This window comes from Pholis gunnellus (genome assembly GCF_910591455.1).
Source record: "Pholis gunnellus genome assembly, chromosome: 16".
Taxonomy (NCBI): Eukaryota; Metazoa; Chordata; class Actinopteri; order Perciformes; family Pholidae; genus Pholis; species Pholis gunnellus.
In genome coordinates, this window is record NC_136543.1 from 14,728,440 (window position 1) to 14,753,913 (window position 25,474).

The following is a 25,474-nucleotide window of genomic DNA, read 5'->3' on the forward strand; positions in this document are numbered from 1 at the left end:
CCTTTCCACTGAATGTAATTGATTCCAGCTCAGTTAGAAACCGGTACAAGGGTGCTCCAAGTGATATTCCCATCCAACGATCTGCTTTTTTTTAACATTAGATTTCGTCTCCCCATCTTCCCCTGTGTTTCTCTGGCTTGCACTCACTTTCCTCTACCGCTCTCTTTAAAAAACAAAACAAAACAAGAAAAGCAGAAGTAACTTTCTTTCAGAGTTGGGAAAGGCTAGATCTGAATATGTCTGGCCCATACTGAGTGATTTATCTCCCCACTGCATGTTTGTGTATACTGTACGTGTGTGTGTGTGTGTGTGTGTGTGTGTGTCTGCGAGGCTTATGTGTGGTTTTCCCCAGAACTCTGAATGTAAAAGGCTATGGTGGAGTACTTTTAACTTAAAAGTCAATACTTTGTGAGTGGTTTTGTTCCCTCCAGCTTATGTCACTAATCGACAGCAAAACAATCTCTGCTCTCTACGTCGTTTTCTTTCTTTCCTTTGTCTTTCTGTCTCCCTCACGCACACTCTCTTTCTATCTCTACCCACATACTGTTCTGTTGAGAGCTTCACTTTTGCAAAGTTGTGCCATATTTTTCTCGTAAGCCAATCAGAGCAGGCTGGGTTTAAAGAAACAAAGCGTTTCAAACAGAGGCTGACTACAGGTACATTCAGACGTGCAGCATGACATAAGGTGATTTTGGATAAATAAAGCATATTTTATCTTCAAAATGTATTTATCCCACACCATATTTTTCTCCCACTCGATGCCTCTCTTTTTGTTTGCATACCCCCCCCCCCCTCTCTCTTTCTCTGAAGGTCTCCAGGTTGAATGTGGTTTCTTCCTCGCCTTTTTCTCCTCCTCATCCTCTCTTTGTTTTGATGTCCTGTAGTTGGCTGTTTTCCCTTGGATCATCCCTTAGTCATAAATCACTGTCACCCCACTTCTAGGAGCGGGAAACCAGCTGCCAGCATCAACAATTGTGTGTGTGTGTGTGTGTGTGCAAAGAGAGAGAAAGAGATAGAGAGTGAGCAAGTGAGGATATTTCAAAGTCTTCACCATCTCAGTGAGCATGCATTTCACATGACTTGTTTGTGAACCCTTCATCTCTCAACACATCTACACACATCCATGCAGTAAATATTTGTGTGTGTATATTTGTGTGCTTAGATGCCCTTGACCAAGACTGAGGGATGAGGCTTGCTGGACTGCATCTGCTGTGAAAATGAATGCTATACACACAGCTTTGTATTGTGCTGCTGGCGGCATTCACAGATTCTATAGGGAGAAATGCAAAAAGTAGAAGAAGCTCACACAGGAAACGGATTACTTTGTTGTTTTACTCAGGCGGACATCAAGGACAGATATTTGACTTCCAAAGTTGTCCTAAAATAATTTGTCAAAATCTTAATTGCATGTTATGTTAACTCCCTGGCTACCAACTGTGTTTATGTCAAGTGTGATAGATACTTAATTGTTCCAGAGTGAAATTAGTTTTCACAGCTTGCGTACTCGCACGTCAAATGAAAAATGTACAAATACACACAATAAATACCTGGACACTGACGCATACGCACACAGCCATTCATGCTCCTACACCTTACCCGTACCTCTACACACACATACAGTACAGACACATTGAGTACATTTTAAAGTAGCATGCCTGGCATTGTTCATTGATGTTTTATTAAGGGCTGCTATGTCAGAAGCAACAAAGGCAAGCCCCCCACAGGTCCTCCTATCTGTAAGCAGAATAAATTGAAATCAAGAGTGATTTAAGGAGGCTGGTCTGGCGTCAATTGGCTGTTTAATGCCCACTGTGTTAAAACTCTATACTTTCAGTTTGTAACACAGGCTCGATGTTATAATTTGCAATCTCCAAGCCAAGATAACCCTCAGGACATCCTCAGGAGTTCCCCAGAAACCTTCCTGTAATTAGCATCACCGTATGGAGGAGTGACGTGTCCCTGCCCCTTCTGATCTTCTGTCTTCCAGTGAGGTGTTTCCTCATGGCCTTCCTGAGGAGTTCACCTTGATCTTCACTCTGGTGTTGAAGAAGGCCGCCCTGAGAGACACTATCTACCTCTTCCAGATATCTGACCAGCAGGGATACCCCCAGGTGCCGCTCACTCTTGTTTCCTGATTGCCTGTTTTGCCCCGCCTCTTTTCCTCCATCACTTTTCCTCCGCTCCCTTCATTGACGTCTTACCTTTTATTCATCACACCTTTTGTCTACTCATTTCTCCCGTCTCTCATCTCTCTTTTGCATAGTCATCCACTTTTCCCTTTGATTTCTTTTCTCTCTTGACACCTTTTCAATTCTCTCCCCCTCTCTTTCCACCCGTCTTTTGTCCTCTCTTTATTTTTCATCTGATCCCCTCCCCGTCTCTCCGTTCCTCTTCCCTCCATCATCATCTTCTGCTCTCCTCTCTCATTCACCTTCATTGTTATTCATGGCTGTTCCATGATGAAGCACTGGAGTCCCTCAGAGTCCCCATAATCACCAACAGTCTGAGGCCAGATTTAAATACTCAATGTGTATGATGGATGAAGGCCAAGTCGCCTCATTAGGAGTGATTGATTGGCTGTACTGCCTGCGTGTGTAATTAATATGTGTTCGTCTTTACCTCATCTCTTCGACTGTGTTCTACAGCTTTGTTGGGTGGTAGCAGCATGTACCACTCTTTGTGGAAACCAGTTCCAGTCTTTACAGTTCATTTTTCTTGTGCATTGTTATACTTAACACATAATCTGGTGTTTAATTAGCGCTTGTGTCAAAAACCCAGCTCTCTGTAGACTTCAACGGCCCCGATGGCACCCTGTCCCTTCGTGCCAGGGGCGTAGATCCCGCAGCTGACCTGGTGAGCTGCATTTTCACCGGGGAGGGGGTGGAGGCCCTGATGGACTTGCGCTGGCACAAGGTGGCCCTCAGCGTGCAACACGAAGCCGCCTCCCTCCATGTGGATTGCAACTCCGTTGAGACCAAACCGCTGGAGCCCCTTGGAGTTTTGCCCACCGACGGACACACTTTGCTGGGCATCCGGGCTTCAGATGCTGGGCCTGCGCAGGTATGGATCTATGAAGGAGTGGGGAAGGAAATACTGAAATGAGAGGAGAGTATCTGTGTGCTTTTCATTAAATATGCAGTGCGTGACTGCCCTTGGCTATTGAAGAGCTTTTGATCTAGTTTAAGCTATGTAATGTAAATGCCATCTAAACTTAGTATTTGAAAGTGTGGTGACCTTTTGTCCTTCTTTGTGAAAAGAACAAACTGTTTCTCATCTGTTTGAACCAAAGTCCCTTATTCGGATCTGTACCATTGAAAATGGTTGGTAGTGATGCTGCATAATATAATTCAATAAACCTTTGGTATTGACAATTTACTATAACAGGCATTTTCCAGAACCCCCTGTTTACAGCAGGATGGACAAAGATTTCTAATGAACCAACCACCCAAAAAGGCCCTTTCTCTTCATGCATGTTATGTGTGTAGTCACTTTTGTGTGCGTTTGTGTGCATTTTAGACCGTAGGCTATGCCCCTGAAGTGCGGTTTTCTTTGAGGCAATCTCATTCAGTACTGATTAAAAAAAGCGTGTGGACTACCTGGGAGAAGGTGCCTGAAGTGAGCCGGGACTATTAATGCTGATTAGATCCAGTAATCCAGGCACTTAGTTTGACGATCAATTAACCAGCCTAGTTAGAAAGCAGGCAGGGTGTTTTGCTAGCGCAGGGAGGAAGTGTTCAAACACACACACGCACGCGTGTAAACCTTCGGATGAAGTGCTTTCCTAATACTTTGTATAAATGATAATTTAATTAGCTCGCAGCCTTGCTCACTCCCTAATTTAAACTTTATTTACATTATTAACCAAACAAAACAGAGGACTTATGGAGACCTGCTTGTTAATATATCAATCTCTTTCCCTCCCTCTCCTTCTTAGATGGACATTCAGCAGGTGATGCTGTATTGCGACCCCTCCCTCGCCATTCAGGAGACTTGCTGTGATATACCTGGAGCACGGGTGAGAGTGGCAACCGTCATTAACTGATAAACTATGATTCACAATAAACAATGAATTGTGTGGGAGCAGAGAATTTTCACACCTGCTCGACACTGAATTATCTCCTACATTGTCCTAAATATAAAAAAAAATGATGAACCTGGAATTCAAAAGGTAAGTTAACATCTTTTGGGGGAATGTTCTTTGCGTTCTTTGCGTTAGATGTGACAATAGATACCACAATTTTGTCTGAACACTAAATATCAAGCTTGAGCCAGCAGCTGCTTAGCCAGGCTAGCCGTTCCCCTCGTTTCCAGTTTTTGCTATGCTAAGCTAACTAGTTGCTGGCTGTATAGCTTTGTATTTAATTTATACAAGACCAGTTTCTAACCTCGGTCTTTACATGGGCATAAGGGTCGGGTATGAGTGTGGAGCAACATCATTCGAGGAAAAGCCTCTGCTGGGGCTTCAAAACTGTGTTTTAAGAGGTTTCAGGCTCACACAAATATTAGCTACAGTCGACAGGAGCCTGGCACTCTGGAACTTCTTTCCTCTGTGAAAACCTCGACCTGATTTAGTTATTTGCTAGAGGGTCACTATGCAACAGAGTTTGCATTATCCGAATCAAATGAACCATAAACAGTCCCTGCATTTGCTCTGGAGGCGTATTCTTGTTGTTATTCAGCAGCATATTGTCTTCACAATGTTTTATGTTTAACTGTTTTTTTTCCCAACTCATTATAGGTGGACAGAAAGAAAAATATTGGACTCAATCAATCACTTAGGCTTCCACAGATATAATTAAGCCTGTCTATTAGTAAACACAATATTCTCCAGAAGCTTTTTTTAAACATAGGGTATTTTGTATACAAATTGACTTGGGCTGAGAGTAATTCCATTGTGTGCAATTATGTCACATCAACTGCGGTTTTGCCAATGTTGTTTGTACTCCTAAAGTGTGACTAAAAGGCTAATTGAAAGTATCACTTTCTTTGTTTTGCAGCCTCAGAAATACCATTTTCTACACTATTTATTTATGTTTCTCTGTCTTTCTCTTACCCATTTACCTCTTGTATTGATGTGTATTTCTGTGCAGTTATTGTTTTCAGGCTTCAGAGAAGTAGAAAACAGATTCATTGGACCTAAATACAACAGCATGTTTCTGTTAGACAGGGAAAAACAGAGCGAGTGATTCTTCACTTCAGGTATGGGGAGAATTGCAAACAGCCAGTTCTGGGGTTTATTTTTAAGCTGACGGTATTTTTGTGCTCAGCCAACTTTTTGTCAGAATTCTCCAGGGTGTCTGTGCTTGCGTGTCTGTGCGTGCATGTGTGTCTTCTTCATTACCAAATACATTTTTGAGAGAGATACAAATACGGTGAGAAGTTCCCTCAGAAGTTTGAAACTGTGGAGTCCTCCAGAGAGGGACGACTGACTGCTGTGGAATTGTTGATTAGAGGAAACCTCTTCTGCTTTGCTCAAGGCATTTGTGCTGCAGGGCTCCCTGCAAGCTGCGTTTAAGTTTGGAATGAAAAGTGGAAGAGCGTGTGTAGCAGCTACGCACTGAAGGCAGCTCACCCGCATGCTCACACACCCATGAAGCCCCGAGCTTCGTGAGACACAAAAGAAAGATGGAACTGCTTGTTGTCAATAGCGCTGACATTGTGGTCTGACTGCTACATGTGTATATGGCGTTACATGGTACAGAAATGAGACATTTTAGCTCAATATCACTGTGTTAAAGATTGTCTGGTTCTGTTCATCAAACCATTAATTAAATGTCATTATTTGGATTGAGCCGCTAGCATGGCCATAGACTCTTAGTCTTGTTTTAGATACAGTCACAATTTGACAGGTTCCATTATTCCTTGAAGGAGAGACTTTTTTTTTCCAGAGTAATATTTCAAATATTGGAATATACAGTAAAGCATGAGGCTAAATGAAGAAATATTAAACTCTTCAGGTCAGATTGTTACATCCAGCCCAGAGTAGAATTATAGGATTCACGTAGGAAATCACAATGTTCTTTTACCCTGTCTTAAAGTATGTCTATTGTATATTCGCAGTGCCCACCAGACGTTGCCAAGAGCCGCCGCGCCGCAGAGAATGACCTGTCGGATAACACCTTTAACCAGGTAAATCAACAAATGCACACAGACATATTTTACCAATGCAAAACATATGTGGTCACACACAAACTCAGTATACAAAAGTATACATGCAATTACTCCATATACAGTATTGTACACTGAAAATACTATTCACATACTATATTTCAGTTGTTGTCAAATCAATGACAAGCACGTAAAACCATTAAAAAATAGATGTTTGAATTTTCCATAAACACTTCCATCATGAATTATCACAAAGCATGGCTCCCATCAGGCACAAACATAACACACAAAGACACAGACAAGGACTTGGCCTCAAACAGCTTTGTTCTTGAGACAGTTTGAGATGTCCTACTGATGCTGCTGCTGGCAAGCAAACACTGTTCTGTATGACTTTTGCCAAATAGCTAAGTTGTTGTTCCTTGAAACTCTTCTGTGGAAAACATGTTTTCTACTCCGCTGCAGTCTTTAGTGCCTCTGAGTTTTATGTAACTTTCAGTTCAGTTAAGTCCGCTGGTAGCAATCTTTCCCACAGTGTCCACGGGCAGTGTCGAATGCATGACGAATAGAGCCTTGTGCAACGCATGGGCGGCGTTTCTCAACACATTTCCATGGTGTTCTTTATGGCCGCTTCAATGCTGCGTGATACATGAAGTTTGTCCAGTATAACTTAAAAGACAATTTCTTTTTTTGTTTCCACAGCCGCTTCTTTCATTATTCATATTAATGGGATCTATATCCAGTTATCTATTCATTAGAGCCTGTTGTTTGTCTTGTGGAGAGCTGGTGTTAACGTAGAGCTCTGGCAGACTTAGGACACAGTAATCAATCCCATAGGTGATTTCAGCCAGACACGGTTACAGTAACTCAGGCATGCCATCGCTCTCTGTTTTTATTTCTCTCTCTCTCTGACCTGTCATTCTTTCTCTCCTTCTCCTCTGCTATTAGTTACAGGCTGACTGTTTTGATATGTGCATTATGACGTTTAGACTTATAGTCCAATATGCCGCGCCTGGTAACGTTTCCAACATCTTCCTTACAGATGTGTAAACGCAGCCCAGACTCATTTCTGTCCTCATTTTTATATCTATGCCGTCTACTTTCTCTTTTGCCCTATATTTTACAACAAGCTCATATGTGCACAGACGGACTTGAGTGGTTTCTATTTTTATCGGTGTGTTAGCTTTATACACAGTATATATGGCCAATGTAATCCGAGATTCCAGTGTGCAGGCCAGATGTTACTGAGTCATAGCACTGCTTTCATTAGACTAAGCCTCACTGAGTAACAGCGTATTCAACTCTGCATACGTGGAATGTCAGGTGTTCTGTATATAAAGAGAGTAATGGACATTATTGGTATGAGCACAGGGTAAGCTGAGGTCAGCTTTTGGTAAAATGTGTATGCCTTCGTTAACCAAGTAACATACAGATGTATGAAAGTCTGTTTACACGTCTTGAGGACTACTACTGAATATGTGAAAAAAGTTGTATTAACCCTTTTGTTACTCCGTTAGTCTCGTGAATTGCCTCAAGTGACGTCACTGGAATCGGTGTCGGTTCGGTCTGAAGACTACTAAGTTCGAAATTGAAGCCCGCTTCTGATCTCTGCTCGTGTTTTGCTCAAGGCTACATTAACCGCTACTAGCGTAACACGCCCGTACCTCTAACCGAATTGTCGTTGGTCCAGTTGCATTGTGGGTAAAGTAGGCGCCAGGTTTCGACAAGGAAGACGAATGTGTGGAATATAACATCTGTGGTTCTGCCGCATTAATATTGGCTTTTTTTTTAAGTGTTGAGATAATTGTATAGGAGTGCAACGTTAAGTACTCTTTTAAAGCAACAGTTCAATATTTTTTAGAGTTAGATTGGAAGATCGATACCACCTGCAGTGATGTTAAACAACCTGCTTTTGCAATTAACAGTCAAATTAGGTTTGGTGCAGAGGTATTGCTTGTGTCTGGTGTTTGGGTCACAGTAGTTAATGCCTTCCTGAGGTGTGACAAATCTCACCAACACTGTCCCATTTCTCATTTCCCAGCACTGTAAACGTCCTTTTTTTTTCTGTCTTGTTTTCAACCCAGCTCCCAACTGAAAGGTCATCTGATCCTCAGAGGAGCCACAGGCTTCTTTGTATTTTATTCCCCGGTCTCAAGCGTGTTTCTACTTGACTTTTATGTTGAAGTCCAAAACTAGCTGTAAAATGTCTTCTCCCTTCTTCCCTTAGCTGAAACTCTTCCCTATTTCCACCCCTTCTAACTTGCCTTCTTGAACAAATTGTTTCCGTTCAGCTTTCCAGTCCTTCGTCTGTGTTTCTTGTCATCAACTCTTTTTTTTTTGTGCCTGATTTGTAACTCTGTGCACAGCAGGGTCCATCTCTTCATTTGCCTCCGTGCTCATGGGGTACTGTACTTCTCTTTTTCTCTCTGCTTATCCTCTTTCATGTCTTTTTTCACTCTGACTGTTAATGACCCGTGTATGGAACAATGATGGCCCTTATTTCTCCTTTCTTTGTTGTGTATCTGATGCAATGAATTGTAATGGCAACCAGGTTTAAAGGGACGCACTCCACATGCAACAGGAAACAACAGTTTGCCTACGCCAAAGATGTCATATGATGTTGATATTATGGAGACTTTCAAGTGCAATTGCTGCCATTCTTCAGAACATCTAGAACAATAGTTGTAGTCACTATGAACTGCAGCAGAGCTGCCAGTGACTTTGAAGAGAAACTATTACGCTCAAAGGTTTGAAAAGAATTTAGAAAATTTAGATTCATTTCTTGATAAAAATTGGGCAAGAGTCAGGGCTGAAACCAGAACTAGGTTCTGTTGCTGTCAAAATGGGGGAAACCAGGCTGAATAACATGTCTGTGGCTGCTCTTCAAAGCTATTGGATTTCATATTTGTCTGAATATGATTTGAGCGAGTTTTGGCCATGAAACTGTCAGCATTAGTGTCTAAACATAGACACACTTTTGGACCAATCTAAAGCCAGAAATTGTACTGTAGTAATAATGAGGTCATGTTCAGATATAATGTGAAAGGAAAAAGGCCTGACGTTTTCTTTCTTTTTTTTTCACTTTCCTTCGTTCTTTCGATCTCTTCTTCCTTTTCTATCTTCCAACAGGAGATTTTTGCATCAAAGGATCTGGCAGAGAAAGTAAGCCTCACAATTAACACACACACACACTTGATGTTATAGTATTGAATTCCTAACGCAACTTGTTTGACAGCACAGTGGTTCAAATCAAGACAGTTGCCTCAAAGCAAGCCTCAAGCAAATTGGAGCCTCAAAACGTACGTAGGGTCCAGGAAGCATATGGGTTGATAAACTTATTATCTGCTGAAATTCAACACCTTTGTGTTGTGTGTATGCGTGATGTGCATGGGGAAAAAAATAAATCGTTTATATCCTCTGACCTCTGACTGATTTACACTTCATTATGCGCCGAGCCTCAGTCGGGAGTTGCTGCTGCCTATTAATTTTATCATTCACCTACAATAGACATGTTGTGTTCACAAATAGAATACAAAACTCCAGACACTTCATTATGTTGCTCCTGTGTGTGCTTACTAATGCAGCTGGCCACCTCCCCTGACTTCCTCAATGTAGGTTATTACCCGGGTTGGAGAACTCAGCCTGCTTTGCCACTGGGTGGGCAAACACTGGTGAAGAAACAAGAGTGACTTTTCATCTGTTCTGTGAATTTAATACGGTCAAATTACACAGTAGAGAGTTTTTTCTAGGGTCAAAATAGGCACAATAAAGGAATCCATTGATAATACAACCTGATAATATGTAATGCAACACAAAAAACAACAAATCTAACCTAGCAGGCCCGTGTATTAATGTGATAATGGTAATAAACGGTCTGAATAAGGGATTTGGCTTCTGCTGCACAATGCTAAAGCTCAGTCAGAAACCAATTTTCATCTCACTGTTCATGTCTTGCTGCTTCAGCTATTCCTCTGTAGCTTGTTCCTGCTACACAAGTGGCTTCATGGTTATGTGAGTCAAAAGGCTCACCGGGAATCTATTAACTCAAAGGGCTTTTCCAAAGCGTCATCATTTATTTTCTGTCTTTTGCCATTCGATTAAGAGTCAGAGTAAGTAATGCTTTTGAGAAAGCGACCCTTAAACCCAGATGAAATAGTTTGTACATATATTGAAACATACATCCCAGGCAGGTAGTAATATATGTTTATGATGTGATTCAGTTTGTATTAGAGTGCTGGGATTTGCCCTTGATCTGTCAAGTCCTGGCAGCTAGAGAGAGACGAATGGGAAGAAAAAATGAGCCCATTGGGATGTTTAATACCAAAAAAAAACAAGACTCAATGACAGGATTTTGGTGCCAGGATTTTGAGATGTTTCTGCTAATAAATGAGCATAGATTTTGGCATGCATGATGTAGAATTACCACCTGTGTATTGGGATGTTGGATGTCAAAAAGTGAGCCTATTTATTTGGATGTAATACTTAATATGGGACTACTGACTAGGATATTTATGCCAAAGCGAAACTTTGTACCCAGGTGCCAACAATTTTAAAGACGGAAACACTTAAGGGTCCACCAGTCAATATTGATATATTACCAATGGATAAAATGGCTATGTGTTGCATGATAAAGATTGTTTGTGGTGCGTGAGATGATTCAGATGCAAAACTTCTGGAATGAGGCACCAACAGCCAGGGGAGGGAGGGAGGGAGGGAGAGAGAGAGAGGTCAGAGGATGACTGATGGTCCTGCACATAGCCTGAGTAAAAAGAGAGGACAAGGAAGAGGAAATAGGGAGAGGAAGAGAGAGAGAGAGGAAGGCACATAGTGTGTTTGTGAGGCAACAAACATTCAGTGAGTTAGATAGATGCTGAGGTTTTCACAAAACCAATGCATCTCACTGTATGAATACATACAGTATGAATACAAACATCAAAACCCTATGGATATACCAACTTTATATGCAGTGAGCGTGGTGTGTATGATCTTCAGAGATCCACACGTCTGCTCTTTGAATTGAGAGTGAGTAGTAAAGACGGCATAATGTGCTTGGCTACAAGGATATGTTGATGCCATTTCATAATGCACAGCGAAAGTGTTCTGCCCTTTTGCAACAATCTGACTCTTCCATTTCAAAGCTGAATGTAGATAATAAACAATAAAGGCAAGGCTGCTGAGGTTTGAAGTGGAACTATATCAGGACTTGACTAAGCCCACGGCCAGACAAGAGCTCGGAAAGAGTGACTCGTCATTGCAGCCGGGCGAGCCAGCCATTGATGGATTCGTAGCTCGTAGGAGGGATGATGGGGGGGGGGGGGGGGGGAGGGAAGGGAGAATTACACATTGTCTCTGTGCTGTTACTACCACCCTGTCATCATCTCGGCGAGCTCATAGTCACTGCTTCAATATATGCAAACTTTCTGGCGTCTGAAAGCATGACTCCCAGAAACACTGGGCTGGATTCAGCTTTAATTACTCGCTTCTGCCAAAAGAAAATTGCTTTGGTTATTTATAATGGTTATCCTTATTTGGTATGTGTTTGAGTGTGTGTGCCCTCCTGTGAGGAGCAGCTGGTCTCCTCACTCCTGTGCTGTGGGAATCAGACATTCCTATTGATCTCCGTCTCCGTCTCCCGTGGGAGCTGGCGGTGTGTTTTCTGAGTGCGTGTCTATGTGTTTGTGAGTGTGCGTGCCCGCTCACCCTAACTCCCATCCTTTTTTTTTTTAGCTGTGTTACTGTAGCAGCTCAGGGGTTCAGCACACTTTTGTTTTGTGTAACAGTGTCACCAGCTGGCGACTACACAAACTACAACCCATTTGACTTCCTTCACAAACTTTTACTCAGCCACGCAACACGTTCGGGGAATATCCAACACAGTATAATTATCTCTCTCTGTGTCTATCTGTCTGTAGTGTGCTGGTTGTTTACTCCCGAATAGGGAAGAAAATATAAGCTTTACTTTCACGTCTTTCCAATCTAATGTTATAAGTCGACCACTGGGGAGTGTGTAACTGTGTGTGTGTGTGTGTGTGTGTGTTGCAGGTAGTTGCTGGCTTTAAAGGGGAAAAAGGCAACAGGGTGAGTACGACAAAATGCATACAGACACACAACTCTGCGTGTGTGTGTGTGTGTGTGTGTGTGTGTGTGTGTGTGTGTAGGTGTGTGTGTGTGTGTGTGTGTGTATTCAGACTAATATCAGCGGAATGTGTGATGTCATCACATGTGCTCAGACATGCCTAGTAATGAGCACTGATTCCTAGCCACAGACACACACACACATACACTTTGATGTCCCTGTAGTCTAATACAATGCTGGCTTGGGACCAATCCACCACCGAGCTGATATGCATTCTCCACTCGCTGGTTCTGTTCCTGACCCTCAAGCAATCGTTCTTCTTTTCTGCCTCCCTCTCCATCTTAGGGTGACGACTGTTCTGGCTCCCATTCAGGTCCAGTAAGTAACTTTTCCATTGCCTCTCACTATCGCACCGTGCCTCCTTTTGCAGAAAAGCATTGTTTAATTTTTTTGGCATGCAGCACAGCATGAACAAAAAGTGATCTGCGATAATACATGCCAACTAAGTGTCTCTAACCTCAGTGCACAGAGGGACCCAAGGGCCAGAAGGGAGAGAGAGGCGAGCTGGTGAGTGCCAATCTTCTGCCACAGGTTACAGAACCACATCCCACTGCTTTTAGACCTCGCCAACCCTTCAGCTGTGTATTCAAAATTCAGATTTTCAAGCATCGGGTCCCAAAATCAATAATGCAGTGAGAATTAGTGTGTGCCGAGACTTTGGGTGTCCATGAATTTGTTCATGCAGGTCTCTGTGAGTGTGTTCATGTATATGTGTCTAAGTATCCGTTTGATGTGTCTGATTCAAGTATATACATCTGTATGTACCTGCATGCCCATGTGTGTGTGTGTGTGTGTGAGTTGAGCATACGGGTCCTGCTGTTAGTTCATACGGGTTGCTGACTGGTCACTGTGTTGTTTGCTATTCACCAGTGTGTGTGTGTGTGTGTGTGTGTGTGTGATGTGTCTTTAGAGTGTGGTCATTGATCTGGGCCTTGTTTCCATTCCTCCTCTCCACAGACTCTGCCTGCCAACTGGGACGAAGCAGCAGGCTACAAGGTGAAAGGTTTAAGAAACCTTCAGTGATGAATAATGAAGATTCGACCTCTCAATGTCCATCTAATTCATATCTAACCCCTTATTATTTAAAGTTGTCTCTTTCGTATGTTTCTCACCTTTTTTTTTTTTTACTCGGTCTCTGTCTAGGGAGAAAAGGGTCAGAAGGGAGATATTGGTGCACAGGGTCTCACGGGCACTCCAGGGAAGAATGTAGGTCTTTCCTTTTTTTGTATGTATTTTGTCTTTAGTTTCTCTAATGACAATCAATGAAGGCATGATATTTGCTTTGAGGTGAAGTCATTTGGAAATCTGTATTTTCTCTTACACAAATGCTAAAGTGAGCATGCACTCATGAACACACTAATACAGCTACACTCACACACACACACATATGCACTTACAAGGCCCACTATTATCAGACTAAGAGCGGATATTCAGTAAACTTATATGGTATTACTCTTTAAGCTAAGACTCCCACTGAGATCCGCTCTCTCTCCCCTCCACTCTCCCATGGCGTTAAGTCGGCCTGTTAATGCCTGTTAGATTAGGCTAGAGCAACAAAGCTTGCACAATCAATGCTGCCTCATTGACTCTGCTGTTCATCTCCCACACAGGCAGGCACCTATTCAGGAAGACTTAAACCTTTTAATCTTCCCTGTTCAGCGCAGTGATCCTGTAGACGCATGAAAAGTTTTGAAGAACAAATTACAACGTGTGTGTGTGTGTGCTCTTGTGATATTCTGCTGGTTTTCACACACACAGACACACACACACACACACACACACACACACACACACACACACACGTTTAGCTGTTCACCAGGCTAAGTGCTTGTTGTGGACAGATGGATCTGGTTGAGGATAGATTTTCTTAAGCCTGCCAGCCATCTGACATTGTGAATATGAATGTGCTTGTTGATGTGACTTGAGTCAGGCAGCCAGAAAATATTGCATATGCACCGCTGAAGACAATGCAACTTACAGGCTCTACAATTCTCTCTTTGTAATTCCAATCGTAAAAATGTCAAACGAATGAGGTAAATCAACAGGTGTTTTTTTAACAATTCATGAAAACCTTTTGGAGGTAGATTTCTGGGGAGCTTGCTTTATTGTTCTGGGCTATCACTGATGATGTCACCGACCATAATGACGCCGTCACTTCCCTCTCTGTCTGTCACCATTTCCCAGGGTCGAGGGTCCATCTGCGTAGTTGGCCCCAAGGGACAGAAGGTCTGCTTTCATTAAGTCCGGGAGTTTCCACCATCAATCTATCTGTCACATACATTCAGTTCAGTGGATTTAATAGAGCTGTGTGCATCTTGTTTTCCCAGGGTACCCCAGGTTTGGTGGGTCCCGAGGGGTTGGCTGGGGAGCCAGGGAAGACCGGATTTCCGGGCCCACCGGGAGTTGGAAAGCCAGGCTTACCAGTAAGTGTGTGTTTTTCGCTGCGACTAGCAGCTCTATAGCTCGGTTGGTCGGTCGGTTCACAAGAACATCCCCAGGAGGCAGGAATTTTGCATCGGGGGTCAAGTGGTTGTGAGGTTGTGTGTTTGTGAATTTATGAACGCGTAGTGCATGCACATCCATGGTCGCAGCTATTGCAAATGCACACTTGTTTTTTGTTAAAAGAACTTAAATAGAGGAGGAAATAAAGAAACATATATGCACCTATTGGATGGTGTAACCCATTATCTTATTAACCTTGCATTTGTCTTAATTTGACTTTTATTAGTTTATTATTTGCATTCATTGACCATGACAGAAGTCTAAAAGCGTCTTAAAAACAGCTTTTGAAAAGACTTCTGTACTTCTACTTCCTGTCAGGGCCCTCCCGGTGTAGCGGCTGATGCAAAGGGAGACAAGGTAGGTTCACCATTCGGCACATGACAAATGATATTTTAAAAGCCCCCATACATAATCCATTTCATTTATTCGCCACTGATCTAGACAAACATATTAACATGTTCACTCCATTTTATGTTTTCACTTTGGACTTCGACAATTTAAAATGTATGGATAGTTTTCAGTTTACGTGTAACAATGATCTGAAGACAAATGCTGTGATTTGTGTTTAACAGGGAGATACAGGACCTCAGGGAGACGATGGATTGCCAGGGGATCCAGTGAGAGACTCTTTTAAACATTGATTGATATTCAGCAATGTCTGCATGAGCTTCCAATATACAGTATTCTAACTGAGCTGATACATCAGTGTTTGACTGGGAATCTGCTGTTTTCATAGGGACCAAGAGGACCAACAGGGTTTAAAGGAGAGAAGGTATCTTTAAACATTGCCTTTAATCTCTTAATCTACACGCCTGTGTGCTCTCTTATCCACATATTGTGATTCTGACTCGTGTTCATTCATCAGGGTGACGCATGCGAAGTGTGCCCTGTGCTGCCTGCAGACATGGGTAACACAGTGGCTCTGCAAGGGAAGTCAGGCCCTAAAGGAGAGCCTGGATTACCAGGGATCGGAGAGAGAGGACTGCCTGTAAGTACAAAAGTTTGAACGTATACTGTAATGTCAAACTGTTATGTATTCTGAACTTGCCCCGAGTGTTCATTTTAGCATTTTTATGATCTTGCTCCGTGTTTTATTAGAAAGTCGTAGACTGTAGCTGTGGCTGACGATTGAACCTTGAGCACTTTTATTTTATTTTCCTTATCACTCCGAGGGAAGGTATGGCGTTTATTTGTAGCTTGGGGTTATATTTGCCCTTGTAATTCTCACAGAAGCTCAAGGAGAGACAGCGTGACACGCTGTCAAAAGTGTATTCTCTCAGGCAAAGGTCATTTTGTTAATACAATCTCAGCACATCTTTTTGTTTTTCTTTCCGGTGAGGGTGGACACAACATATACTGTGCATTGTGTTTCTCTTTCTGTTCATTCTACATCTTCCCACTTACCCCAGCAGGTGAAATGGGGAATGATTTGTGTGTGTGTGGGGGGGGGGTAATATAAATCTAGAGCCTTATGAGATTCTCTGTACAACGATTTCCAATAATGCCAGCATCCATCTGTCATACCTGGTTAGGGCAAAGGGAGAAAGATGTAGAGCAACAGAGAGAGAGAGAGAGAGAGAGATGACCTCACTGCATCAAAGTTGAACTTACAATATTTTTGGCTCATCCCTGCTCTTTTTTCCCTGTTTTTACTAGGGGCTTCTGGGTACAGATGGCAAGGCAGGACAGAAGGTACAGAGCTCCCCCCTCATTCATTTACAGCTTATGGTTCATTCATATTCTGTGGAAGCGTGACCTATACACACTCATCTGCATGCCTACACATTTAGATATGCTAACATCAGCAGTGCAGAAGGCTCCCTCCTAAAGCAGATGCAAGCAAACTAGCTGAACTAAACTCCACAGAGAGACAACCAAAGTTCACTCACAGACATTCAGTACTGCTGCAAATGGCCACCTTACCCACATGTGGCCAGTCTATACCCACATGTGCATGGATGCCAACCCGCTCCAATCCATTATTGATATACTCCAACATCTGCTGAATGGCACCGCTGTATGCTTCCAATGCCATCTCAAAGCAAACACATTCATCATAGTCAGCTCGGACTACTTTGCCATCTTGAATGTCTATTTTTGTATGTTTTGGCAGGGCGAACCAGGATCAGGGGGCTTCAAAGGAGAAAAGGTCAGGTTTTATTCGGCTTGATGCGAAACAATTTCTTCTCTAGATAACTTTATGCTGCTGTCAGCCAGCTGAAGTACCCTAATTAATGAACTTTCACAGTGTATGTCTTGCTAAAGCTGTACGTATAATTTGTCATGTCGCATTCGTTGCACCTGTCGTGGACCACCAGACGATTTCTAACCATGTTCATTTAGTTTGTTTTTATTTAAATGAGACCTGATGTGGATAATTATACGGAGACAATCTCTGATCCTCCTCCAATCGGCCCACATGCTTTAGGGAGAGCCGTGTTCTGTGTGCCCAACTCTCGGAGAGTTGCCCCCGAACCTCGTCCCCGGTGTCCGGACCCAAACCCTGCAGCAGAAGGGAGAGAAAGGAGCGCCTGGGATTGGACAAAGAGGAGAACAAGTAAGTCTGTTTGAGGTAGAATTTATGTTATTCTGGTAAACTCATAAAAACAACCAAGACAAAAAAATACAAAAATGTATCTTATTGAAATAAACTGTAAAACACATGGTAGAAGAAAACTGATTGGCTAATGATTTCTTTGTGATTTTGTTACTGCCAGTGTGTTTGCTTGCATGTGTGAGCAGTTATAAGCACCTTCATTAAAATGATGTATCGTTCAATTTTGTCTGCTCCATAGGGAGAGCCTGGACATGTGGGATCACCTGGCCTTGGAGGAGAAAAGGTAAGTGATGTAACATGAAAAGAAACAGCAGTGAGAGTCGGTGACCTCAATAGTAGACTATGCTTACGTGAGGGGAACTCACTCAGTGGGAGGCTGAATGGGGCTCATAATAGACTCCACGAGGAAGATAATCACAGCGGTGTGCTAATTTTAGGGGCTAAAACTGTCAGCCAAAGGGATTTTACTCAGCAGGGAACTTATTAGTGAAAGCTTAGGTAGTGAAAACCCAAAATCTTTTGACTTAGCTGCCTGCAGGGTGCACCTTACTATGAAATGTGAATTACCAATTTAAAAGTCCCATCCATTTTTGTCAATCGGGGAAATTCAGATACTGTAGTGATTTTTTTATTTTATTTTTTTCACTTGCCTGCAGGGTAGCGCAGGCAGCAAAGGAGCTGATGGTAAGACGGTAAGTTCAGATTCAGTTCTTCGAAACAGAATGTCTTGCATCACATTCTGATTCGGGGATGTTAAATGAATTTGTTTCCATGTGACAGGGAAAGCCTGGACCAAAAGGACCCGGTGGAAAGGATGGACAGAGAGGCTCAAAGGTGAGAGGGCAGTGACAAGCTTTTACTGTGAAGCAGGATCTTCGATGGATTTTTAGCTTCAAATGTTTGTAGACTGAAAAGTGTGGAATTGTCATTAGTTTATTTATTCTCGGGGACGATGCACATCGCTCAACATCATTGCAGCTGTGCCAGTGTTAGCCAAAAGGCTAAATCTCAACCATAGCCAGATGTTAAATAAGGCATTTAAACACAAAACATCAGTAAATAGAACCAGAAAAAAGCTTGTATATTAATATATAGTATTTCTGTTTTGTCAATAACTACTTCAGTGCTTAATCACATAATTATATGCCAGATTTCTAGATGCTAAAAGCTAATTATGCACTCTTGAACTGAAAGGAGAGTTGGGCTATTGAAGATTTTTCCACATGTTACTTTTGCGACTTGTGCACAAGCCTCTCACAATTACATGTAGAAACCCATTTGTATGTGCACATTATTCTGTTGCATTTTAATATTCTATTTATCTTTTGACAGGGAGAGCAAGGGCTGCCAGGTCTTGGTCTTCCCGGCCTTAAGGGTGAGAAGGTAAGTGTAGACGTATGTATTGCATTATGCACTCTTTAGCCTTATTGTCGTGCAAACTAACCCTCCGGACTGCCTGCCCTTTGATAGGGTGAGTGCGGCCAATGCCAGCCGGCCGAGGTGGGTAGTGGACCAGCGGGCATAAAAATGCCTGATGGAGCAATAGTAGGCCTTCCAGGTCCACCCGGACCTCCAGGACTCGGAGCTGATGGCAAACAGGTACGACTGCTCTGTAAGAGAAACCTGGATAGCACAACACAAAGAGAAACACACAGAATGAATAGTCCGATGAGAAAAGGCCAGGGCCTCTCAAGACTTTCCTGGTCCCTCCTTCAATAGTCCGTTGAGTGATGCTCTCTCCGCTCCTAAAGCCTAGAACAAAAAAAGGGACTCTTTATTCCCTGCTGCATATATTATTGTATATAGTACTGTGTATATTGCTACCATTTGTTTTATTTTGCTTTATGTTATTGCATTCTACGTTATTTTGCATTTTATTGTTTATTATGTTCGTGGCTGTGTATTTGCTCTTTTACAAACTGAATGAAACAAAGCGCAACTTGACTGAATGAACATAGAACAGTATTGCAGTGTAGATCCAAAACATTATTTGATAGAATCCTTTAACAGTTAAACTCGGCTGTAGAAGTCTTGCAAACACCACCACAGACAGAATGATCCGTTTTTAATCTGAATTAATGACAGACATTTGGTCATATCAATTCCACAAAACCAGCTTCTTGTTATCCTATCCCCCCCCCCCCCCCCCCCCCCCCCCCCCCCCAGTGTGAATCAACCAAGAAAGTTATTGTACAAATAGGATATGCAGGGATTCTCCTCTTACCGCAGAATTGTTATTTAGTGAAATGAATCTGTCTGCTTCTCTCATACCTCCCAATTACATGGCATGTGCCTCTGCGGTTAGCTTTATTTCAACAATTATTTTTACCTGAATGGATAAAGGCTTGCACGATACTTTCAGATGACCGCACTTTTGCATGTGTATCATATATCTGCGTGCATTTGAACATCACCTTCTATCTGCTTCCACAGGGCCCAACAGGTCTTGCTGGTGCAAAAGGAGAAAAGGTAAGTTTCTTACATATATATATATGAAAAAATAACCTATTGGATAAACTGGAGGAGTTAGACTATTTGGAGTCATTTGGAGTCTTTAAAGACAGTCAGACTTTCTTAACTAATTTGACATCTATTGGGACAAAGAGTGTCTGCAGGAAAATCACCCCAAATGGTTTGGCCTAATGTTCCCCACGGAGCCCAGGCACTCTGCTTTATTTCAGGTCACCAAGTCTGTCTTTTAGAGTGTTCACATCACTTTACCCCAAAAAAACTGGGAAATAAATCTGCCATCAACGGAGACAGGCTACTTTGAATTACCTTGAGGCTCTCCCTCATTCACTGTGTCTGGACTTCAGAGCAGAGTCAGACAAACGGAGGATGGTTATTAAGGCTGATACCGTTGTCCGTTTTTGACTTTTAAATAAATCTCATGATAAAAAAAGAAATATGAGTTGGCACATTACTCCCACAACTCTTGATCAGTGGGATATTGTGTGACTAATGGTGTTGGTGTTTATATTAAACAAACACAATAAAACCCACTCGTAAAAACATTTCTCGATAGCTCCACTACTGTAGTGGTCAAAAACTCTACAAGGTATCTTTGATGTAATCATTGTGAGAGCTATAGAGTTGACTGTTAGGCCCTCTTATAATCATATTTCAATATAACTAGGGTGAAGAAGGCGATCAAGGAGACAGAGGACTCGACGGAGCTTCTGGAGCCCCAGGACTGCCTGGAGAGCCTGGTCGGGACGGACTAATGGGCTTGAGGGGAGCGAAGGTACAGAGTACCTGAACTCTTAAGTCAGATCAACTTTGCTGTGCCTTAGTTGCATCTGGTGACTGATTTTATAACTAACATAGCATCAATTGTAAATTGCTTACAGTATAAAAAGTAGCAGCCATGCTTTCTGCATAGCATACGATAGAGATCCACAGGTATTTGGGTCTGTTTTGACTTTGAATGAATTTAGCTTTTGTCTCTCCATCCTTGGAGACATCAAATAACAAGTGATATCTTCGATACCACTTTCACACTTTTGGACCAATGACGGTTTTTAATAGGGTAAATGAACATTGATTGTCTGAATGGAGGACCTTTCCTTTTTCAATTTAAGTTTTATTTTTCCAAAAGGTCCTGGATCATGATTTGTTGTGTTTTCTCAGGGCGACGCTTGCACCAGCTGTTCTTCTACAGGCACTGCAGTGGGTGATGGTGTAGCTGTGCAAGGCCCCAAAGGAGAGAGAGGAGACCCTGGTCCCACAGGGGAAGGGAAGCCTGGCAAAAACGTTAGGGAGTTTTTTATTCATAATATAGATATTATGTGTTTTATATATAGGTATGCTTGTGTGGGTGTACTTCTGGCTTTCTGTGCTAGACAAATTGTTGATTATAATCGTACATGTTTTCTCTTTAGGGAAAACCAGGTTTACCAGGTGTGCAGGGGCCTTCTGGTCCCAAAGGAAGCAAGGTGTGAATGTCTATTTATTGTATTATCATGTCTATAAATACATGCGGAGGATTGTGTCTAATCATGTATCACATATTCTAATCTGTGTTGTCTTGTGCCCCCTGTAGGGAGAGGTTGGAGTTGCAGGAGTTGGCCTTCCAGGACCACAAGTAAGACTGATGTGTTCACATCTGGAGTTTTATGTCGACAGCTCTGTCATACAAAGTATACTCACAGCTCCAAGGTGGATATGGTCCTGCTGTGATCTCAGTAATGAACACCATATCCAAGATAGTGGTGCTTTCCTGTCTCCTAGAACTAAAAATACGTTCATGAGGTTGTAAATAACTATCTAAAGATAACCCTAGGCTGTTCTCTCTGAAGTCATTTGATTCATTGTGGAATCTTTAATCCTTTTTTTACTTAGGGAAGCTGGTCTTTCCCTACTACTTACATAGTACTACTTTTGTAACTTTGAGAGCAGTTGTTCAGGGAGTATACTTTTGCCAAAGATGGGTTTACATTGTAAATAGTTGAAAGCTCGGTACGTCTCATACAGACGCTAAAGGGCACCTCGTGCTTTTGTCTCAGACGCAGACGCGCGTGACAAAGTGTCTGTATTTGACGACCTAATGAAACCGAGCTGCCTCAGACCACCTAAACCTCCTGCCTTTTTGATGTTTTATCTTTTTGATTTTTGTCATAGGGTGAAGAGGGACCAAGAGCGCTCCCAGGACCTGTAGTAAGTTCAGCTCATATTTCTCAAGTCCAACTTTTCTACACTACAATTCATATTTTGGTCTAATATGTGTGTTTTGTACAGGGACCTCCTGGAGCCAGAGGATTAACTGGACCTGTTGGCCCTGCAGGGGACAAGGTAGTATACAATAGAGAGGTGGAAGCCCAACTTATTGTTGCAATATGCAATCAAATGTACCTCCTTTTTTTTGAGACAGTGAAACCATGAGATACTGAGTTTCCTCTTTATAGGGCTCCAAAGGAGAAGCTGGGCCTCCAGGACCGCGTGGGCCTGAGGGCATCGGAGTAGCAGGCCCCCCAGTACGACATTAATACACCTTTTGCATATTCATATGGGCATATAATGTCATGCTGTTATATTGTCAAACACTGTTTCCTATTTACTTTTTCACCCAGGGTAGAGATGCAATCCCTGGGTCTGAAGGATTGCCAGGGGCTGATGGCAGACCTGTAAGCTGTTTCATTCCTTTAATGTCTGTTTTTCATTTGCATCTTTTTGTACATATGCATCAACAATTAGAAGAGATTTATTTATTTTATCTCAGTAGAAAACCTGAGTTTTTGCATTTTGCGTCTGCTCAGAGTTTTTTTTTAATTTTCTTTGAGCTTCTTTGGGAATTGTCCTTGATTTAGGCATCATTTGTAACCAAGGATGTCTGCCTCGATCCATAACAGAGGCAATGTCTGCTTCCATCTCATCCTCTGTCCCCTGATCTACACTCAGCTCACTGCCCCGTGAGCCTTCTTCTGGAACAACAAAGCAAGAGTAACTAAGTGCTTGTGTGCGTGTCTTTGTGTGTGCTGTCCCCTTCTCTTGCAGGGACTTGATGGAGCTACGGGGGACAAGGTAAGTCTACCGTTTTGTTTGGATGAAGGGATCTGGAGGGGTTTGAATATAAGGGGGTAGAACAGATGGTAATCACAAGAGATGGTTCCCCTCATCTTTCACAAACACACACACACACACACACATACATGCTCTCACACACACATGCACACACCGGCCTCGAGCCACAGATAGAGTAGCAGCGAAGGTGACGAGTGTACTGTTGCTGGCAAACAAGAGGAGTTTCGGGGCCTTAAGAGAGAAAGTGTGTGAGACTATTAATTACCGCATTCATCAGAGCCACCAGTCCAGACTGGGAGAGATGAAGAAGCTGGTGGAGGCAGTGCTTAAGGGTCGGGAGGGTTGTGACATGTGGGACACAGTTCAAGATGAAACAAATCGAGAAAAACTAAGAGAAAGAAAAATAGTTACAATTTTGCAGAGGACTCTGAATCTTTATTTAGTGTATTTAGTCTTGGGCTATGCTGGAGAGCTGATGTGCAGTAAAAAACAGACTTGGATGTTAAAGTAAAGTCGTGAGAGCAGATGTGTAATTGGGTCTATCATTGGCTCTTCATTTTACAGATGTTAGGTGAAATGCACCTTTCTTTGCTTTATAATACTATACATGTATTGTGTTCTTACACTACATTAAGGTTTGTAGGTAATGTAAGGCAAAAGTACATACATACTACATAGCATTTCGCCCCCCTGCAGTTTTCAATGTCTTTGTGATGCAAGATTAAGGAAAACTGCACAGAAGAGTCCTGGAAGCTCAAAGGGTTCTGACTTTTTCTTACGCTAACTGGAGTTTTAATGTTGAATGAGGACTCTGTTTGGGAGCATGTGCTTAACATCTAATGTATATTTCAGGGTGAACCAGGAGAGTGCAACTGCATAATACCTGTGCACACAGGCATAGGCGGACCTGTGAGTACACCCACACACACACACTGAAATAAACAAATAGAGATGTTCAATTACTTTAATCTAGAGACCTTTGTTGTGGTTATTGTTGAGTTTGAATACACATTGATTTTTATGATGACTCCATAGTATTGACTTTTCCATATTGAGAAAAACATGCGTTCAAACTCAGTTATTTTCCCTCTGCATCATTCTGCTCTTTGACATTTGTTGTATTATTCTAAACTTCACACTGTGCATTTTCTGCACATTTTTGCAAGCACAAGTGCTGCTGTGATTTTCTTTACTTTTTCCTTCCAGGGAGCTCCAGGAACTCCAATAAACACATGGCAGCCCGGGCCTCAGGTCTGATCTGTCAACCAGCAGTCCTGTCTGATAACTTGGGCTTTGTTTGCAAGCTTGTGTTGTTACCTTGCAAAGTTTGTTCACACAATTCTCCATTTGTTTTTGAATATGAACGTGAGTATCATTTGTGGCCATGTCTTTGTGTTCTAGGGCCCACCAGGACCTCCCGGCCCTCCTGGCCTACCTGGGCTTCAAGGTGTTATTGGAACAGAAGGACTACAGGTAAGATAAATGGACAGTAGGATGGTAAGGGCGTCCCTCTGCCCGAAATTCGGTGTAGCTGCTCCATCAGCGTGCAGTAAACTACAAGCTACTTATGATTTCAGCTTGGGCAACTGGGTTACTTACCAAAGGCAATGCTTTGACATGCTAAAATAAAGTTAATAATATGCATGTAGGAAACGGAGCAACATCATATACTAAATGTGTGTAATAGCTTGGTTTGAAAACGGCTTTGATAATCCAAATCAAAAAGGATAAATGCACTAACCTGTCCAGTGCTTAAAGCTTTAACCCATGTGGGAAGCAACTGAGCAAGCTTTGGGAATATCCGTCAAGACATGAACAGTTATTTGAAGGTCTTAAATATAAATGTAAAAAAAAAAATGCAATGCTTATTTAAAGAACCAGTTTGACTAATTTCTAGAGTTTGTAACTTGAGCAGACCTTCAAATAAGGTGTTACTATAATCTGTGTTGCGGAATTTAAAGGTGTAGGAAAGACATCAAAAGTGGTGATGGAAGTGGTCATGTCTTTGTACATTTGTAACAGTGGCTGAATGCAAAATAGTGCAACGTTTCATACGACTTGTTAAAGAAAGGAGCCGGTTTGATCATTTCGACCATGACCCTTTGACTCTGCCTTGGCCATTGGTGGAGATGGGAGTGGCCAGCCTTCGATTGGCAACAAGCCAGTTCAACCTCAGTTCCTTCTTTCAGGGTATCCCTGGAAACGACGGGATACAGGGGAAACCGGGTTTGCCTGGATTAATCGTAAGTAAAAATAGAGAAATAGGAGGAGAGGTGGCTCTTATCTACTGACTTAAGATCTGGGGCCTGATGTATAAATTATGCAAATGCACCAACAAAAAAATGAATGTGTCAGGATATTAAAAAAAGTCCCATTCTTCCATGGGTACTTTATTTGATCTGAGAACTTTTTTTAAATTTACAAATTATTCAGTTGAGGAAACTAAGTAAGTAATACAAGGTTATTATTTGTAACATTTAGGACAACTTTGACTCCATAATGTAAAAAATACTGCAGTTCAGGTCATAACACTTATAATGGGGGTATGTGTTAACACCTTTTATTTTTTTATCGGGATTTTATTGTCTCATTATTGAAGGGGAATACTGTTGAATCATGAACATTGAGCGTGTGCTGCTGTTGCACTGTTAACG

The 25,474-nt window shown here is 42.2% G+C and overlaps 1 protein-coding gene across 2 annotated transcripts in view; it reads left to right on the forward strand.

Annotated features, from left to right (window-relative positions):
- The window catches only part of col16a1 (collagen, type XVI, alpha 1), a 55,262-nt gene that overhangs the window by 15,919 nt on the left and 13,869 nt on the right, over positions 1–25,474 (forward strand). The window contains exons 5-42 of one of the 2 annotated variants that reach the window (XM_079175853.1): positions 1,988–2,111; positions 2,779–3,060; positions 3,935–4,015; positions 6,061–6,129; positions 9,235–9,267; positions 12,148–12,183; positions 12,527–12,559; positions 12,704–12,748; positions 13,199–13,237; positions 13,385–13,447; positions 14,426–14,467; positions 14,569–14,664; positions 15,062–15,100; positions 15,316–15,360; positions 15,480–15,515; positions 15,609–15,731; positions 16,400–16,435; positions 16,857–16,892; positions 17,172–17,300; positions 17,539–17,583; positions 17,957–17,992; positions 18,081–18,134; positions 18,633–18,683; positions 18,771–18,899; positions 19,734–19,769; positions 20,437–20,544; positions 20,931–21,053; positions 21,182–21,235; positions 21,343–21,384; positions 21,921–21,956; positions 22,038–22,091; positions 22,205–22,273; positions 22,370–22,423; positions 22,794–22,820; positions 23,673–23,729; positions 24,027–24,071; positions 24,222–24,293; positions 25,010–25,063. In XM_079175853.1, the coding sequence (XP_079031979.1) occupies positions 1,988–2,111; positions 2,779–3,060; positions 3,935–4,015; positions 6,061–6,129; positions 9,235–9,267; positions 12,148–12,183; positions 12,527–12,559; positions 12,704–12,748; positions 13,199–13,237; positions 13,385–13,447; positions 14,426–14,467; positions 14,569–14,664; positions 15,062–15,100; positions 15,316–15,360; positions 15,480–15,515; positions 15,609–15,731; positions 16,400–16,435; positions 16,857–16,892; positions 17,172–17,300; positions 17,539–17,583; positions 17,957–17,992; positions 18,081–18,134; positions 18,633–18,683; positions 18,771–18,899; positions 19,734–19,769; positions 20,437–20,544; positions 20,931–21,053; positions 21,182–21,235; positions 21,343–21,384; positions 21,921–21,956; positions 22,038–22,091; positions 22,205–22,273; positions 22,370–22,423; positions 22,794–22,820; positions 23,673–23,729; positions 24,027–24,071; positions 24,222–24,293; positions 25,010–25,063 (2,533 nt within the window). The remainder of the gene's footprint in view (positions 1–1,987; positions 2,112–2,778; positions 3,061–3,934; positions 4,016–6,060; positions 6,130–9,234; positions 9,268–12,147; positions 12,184–12,526; positions 12,560–12,703; positions 12,749–13,198; positions 13,238–13,384; positions 13,448–14,425; positions 14,468–14,568; positions 14,665–15,061; positions 15,101–15,315; positions 15,361–15,479; positions 15,516–15,608; positions 15,732–16,399; positions 16,436–16,856; positions 16,893–17,171; positions 17,301–17,538; positions 17,584–17,956; positions 17,993–18,080; positions 18,135–18,632; positions 18,684–18,770; positions 18,900–19,733; positions 19,770–20,436; positions 20,545–20,930; positions 21,054–21,181; positions 21,236–21,342; positions 21,385–21,920; positions 21,957–22,037; positions 22,092–22,204; positions 22,274–22,369; positions 22,424–22,793; positions 22,821–23,672; positions 23,730–24,026; positions 24,072–24,221; positions 24,294–25,009; positions 25,064–25,474) is intronic. The other variant, XM_079175854.1, reaches the window with a different exon arrangement.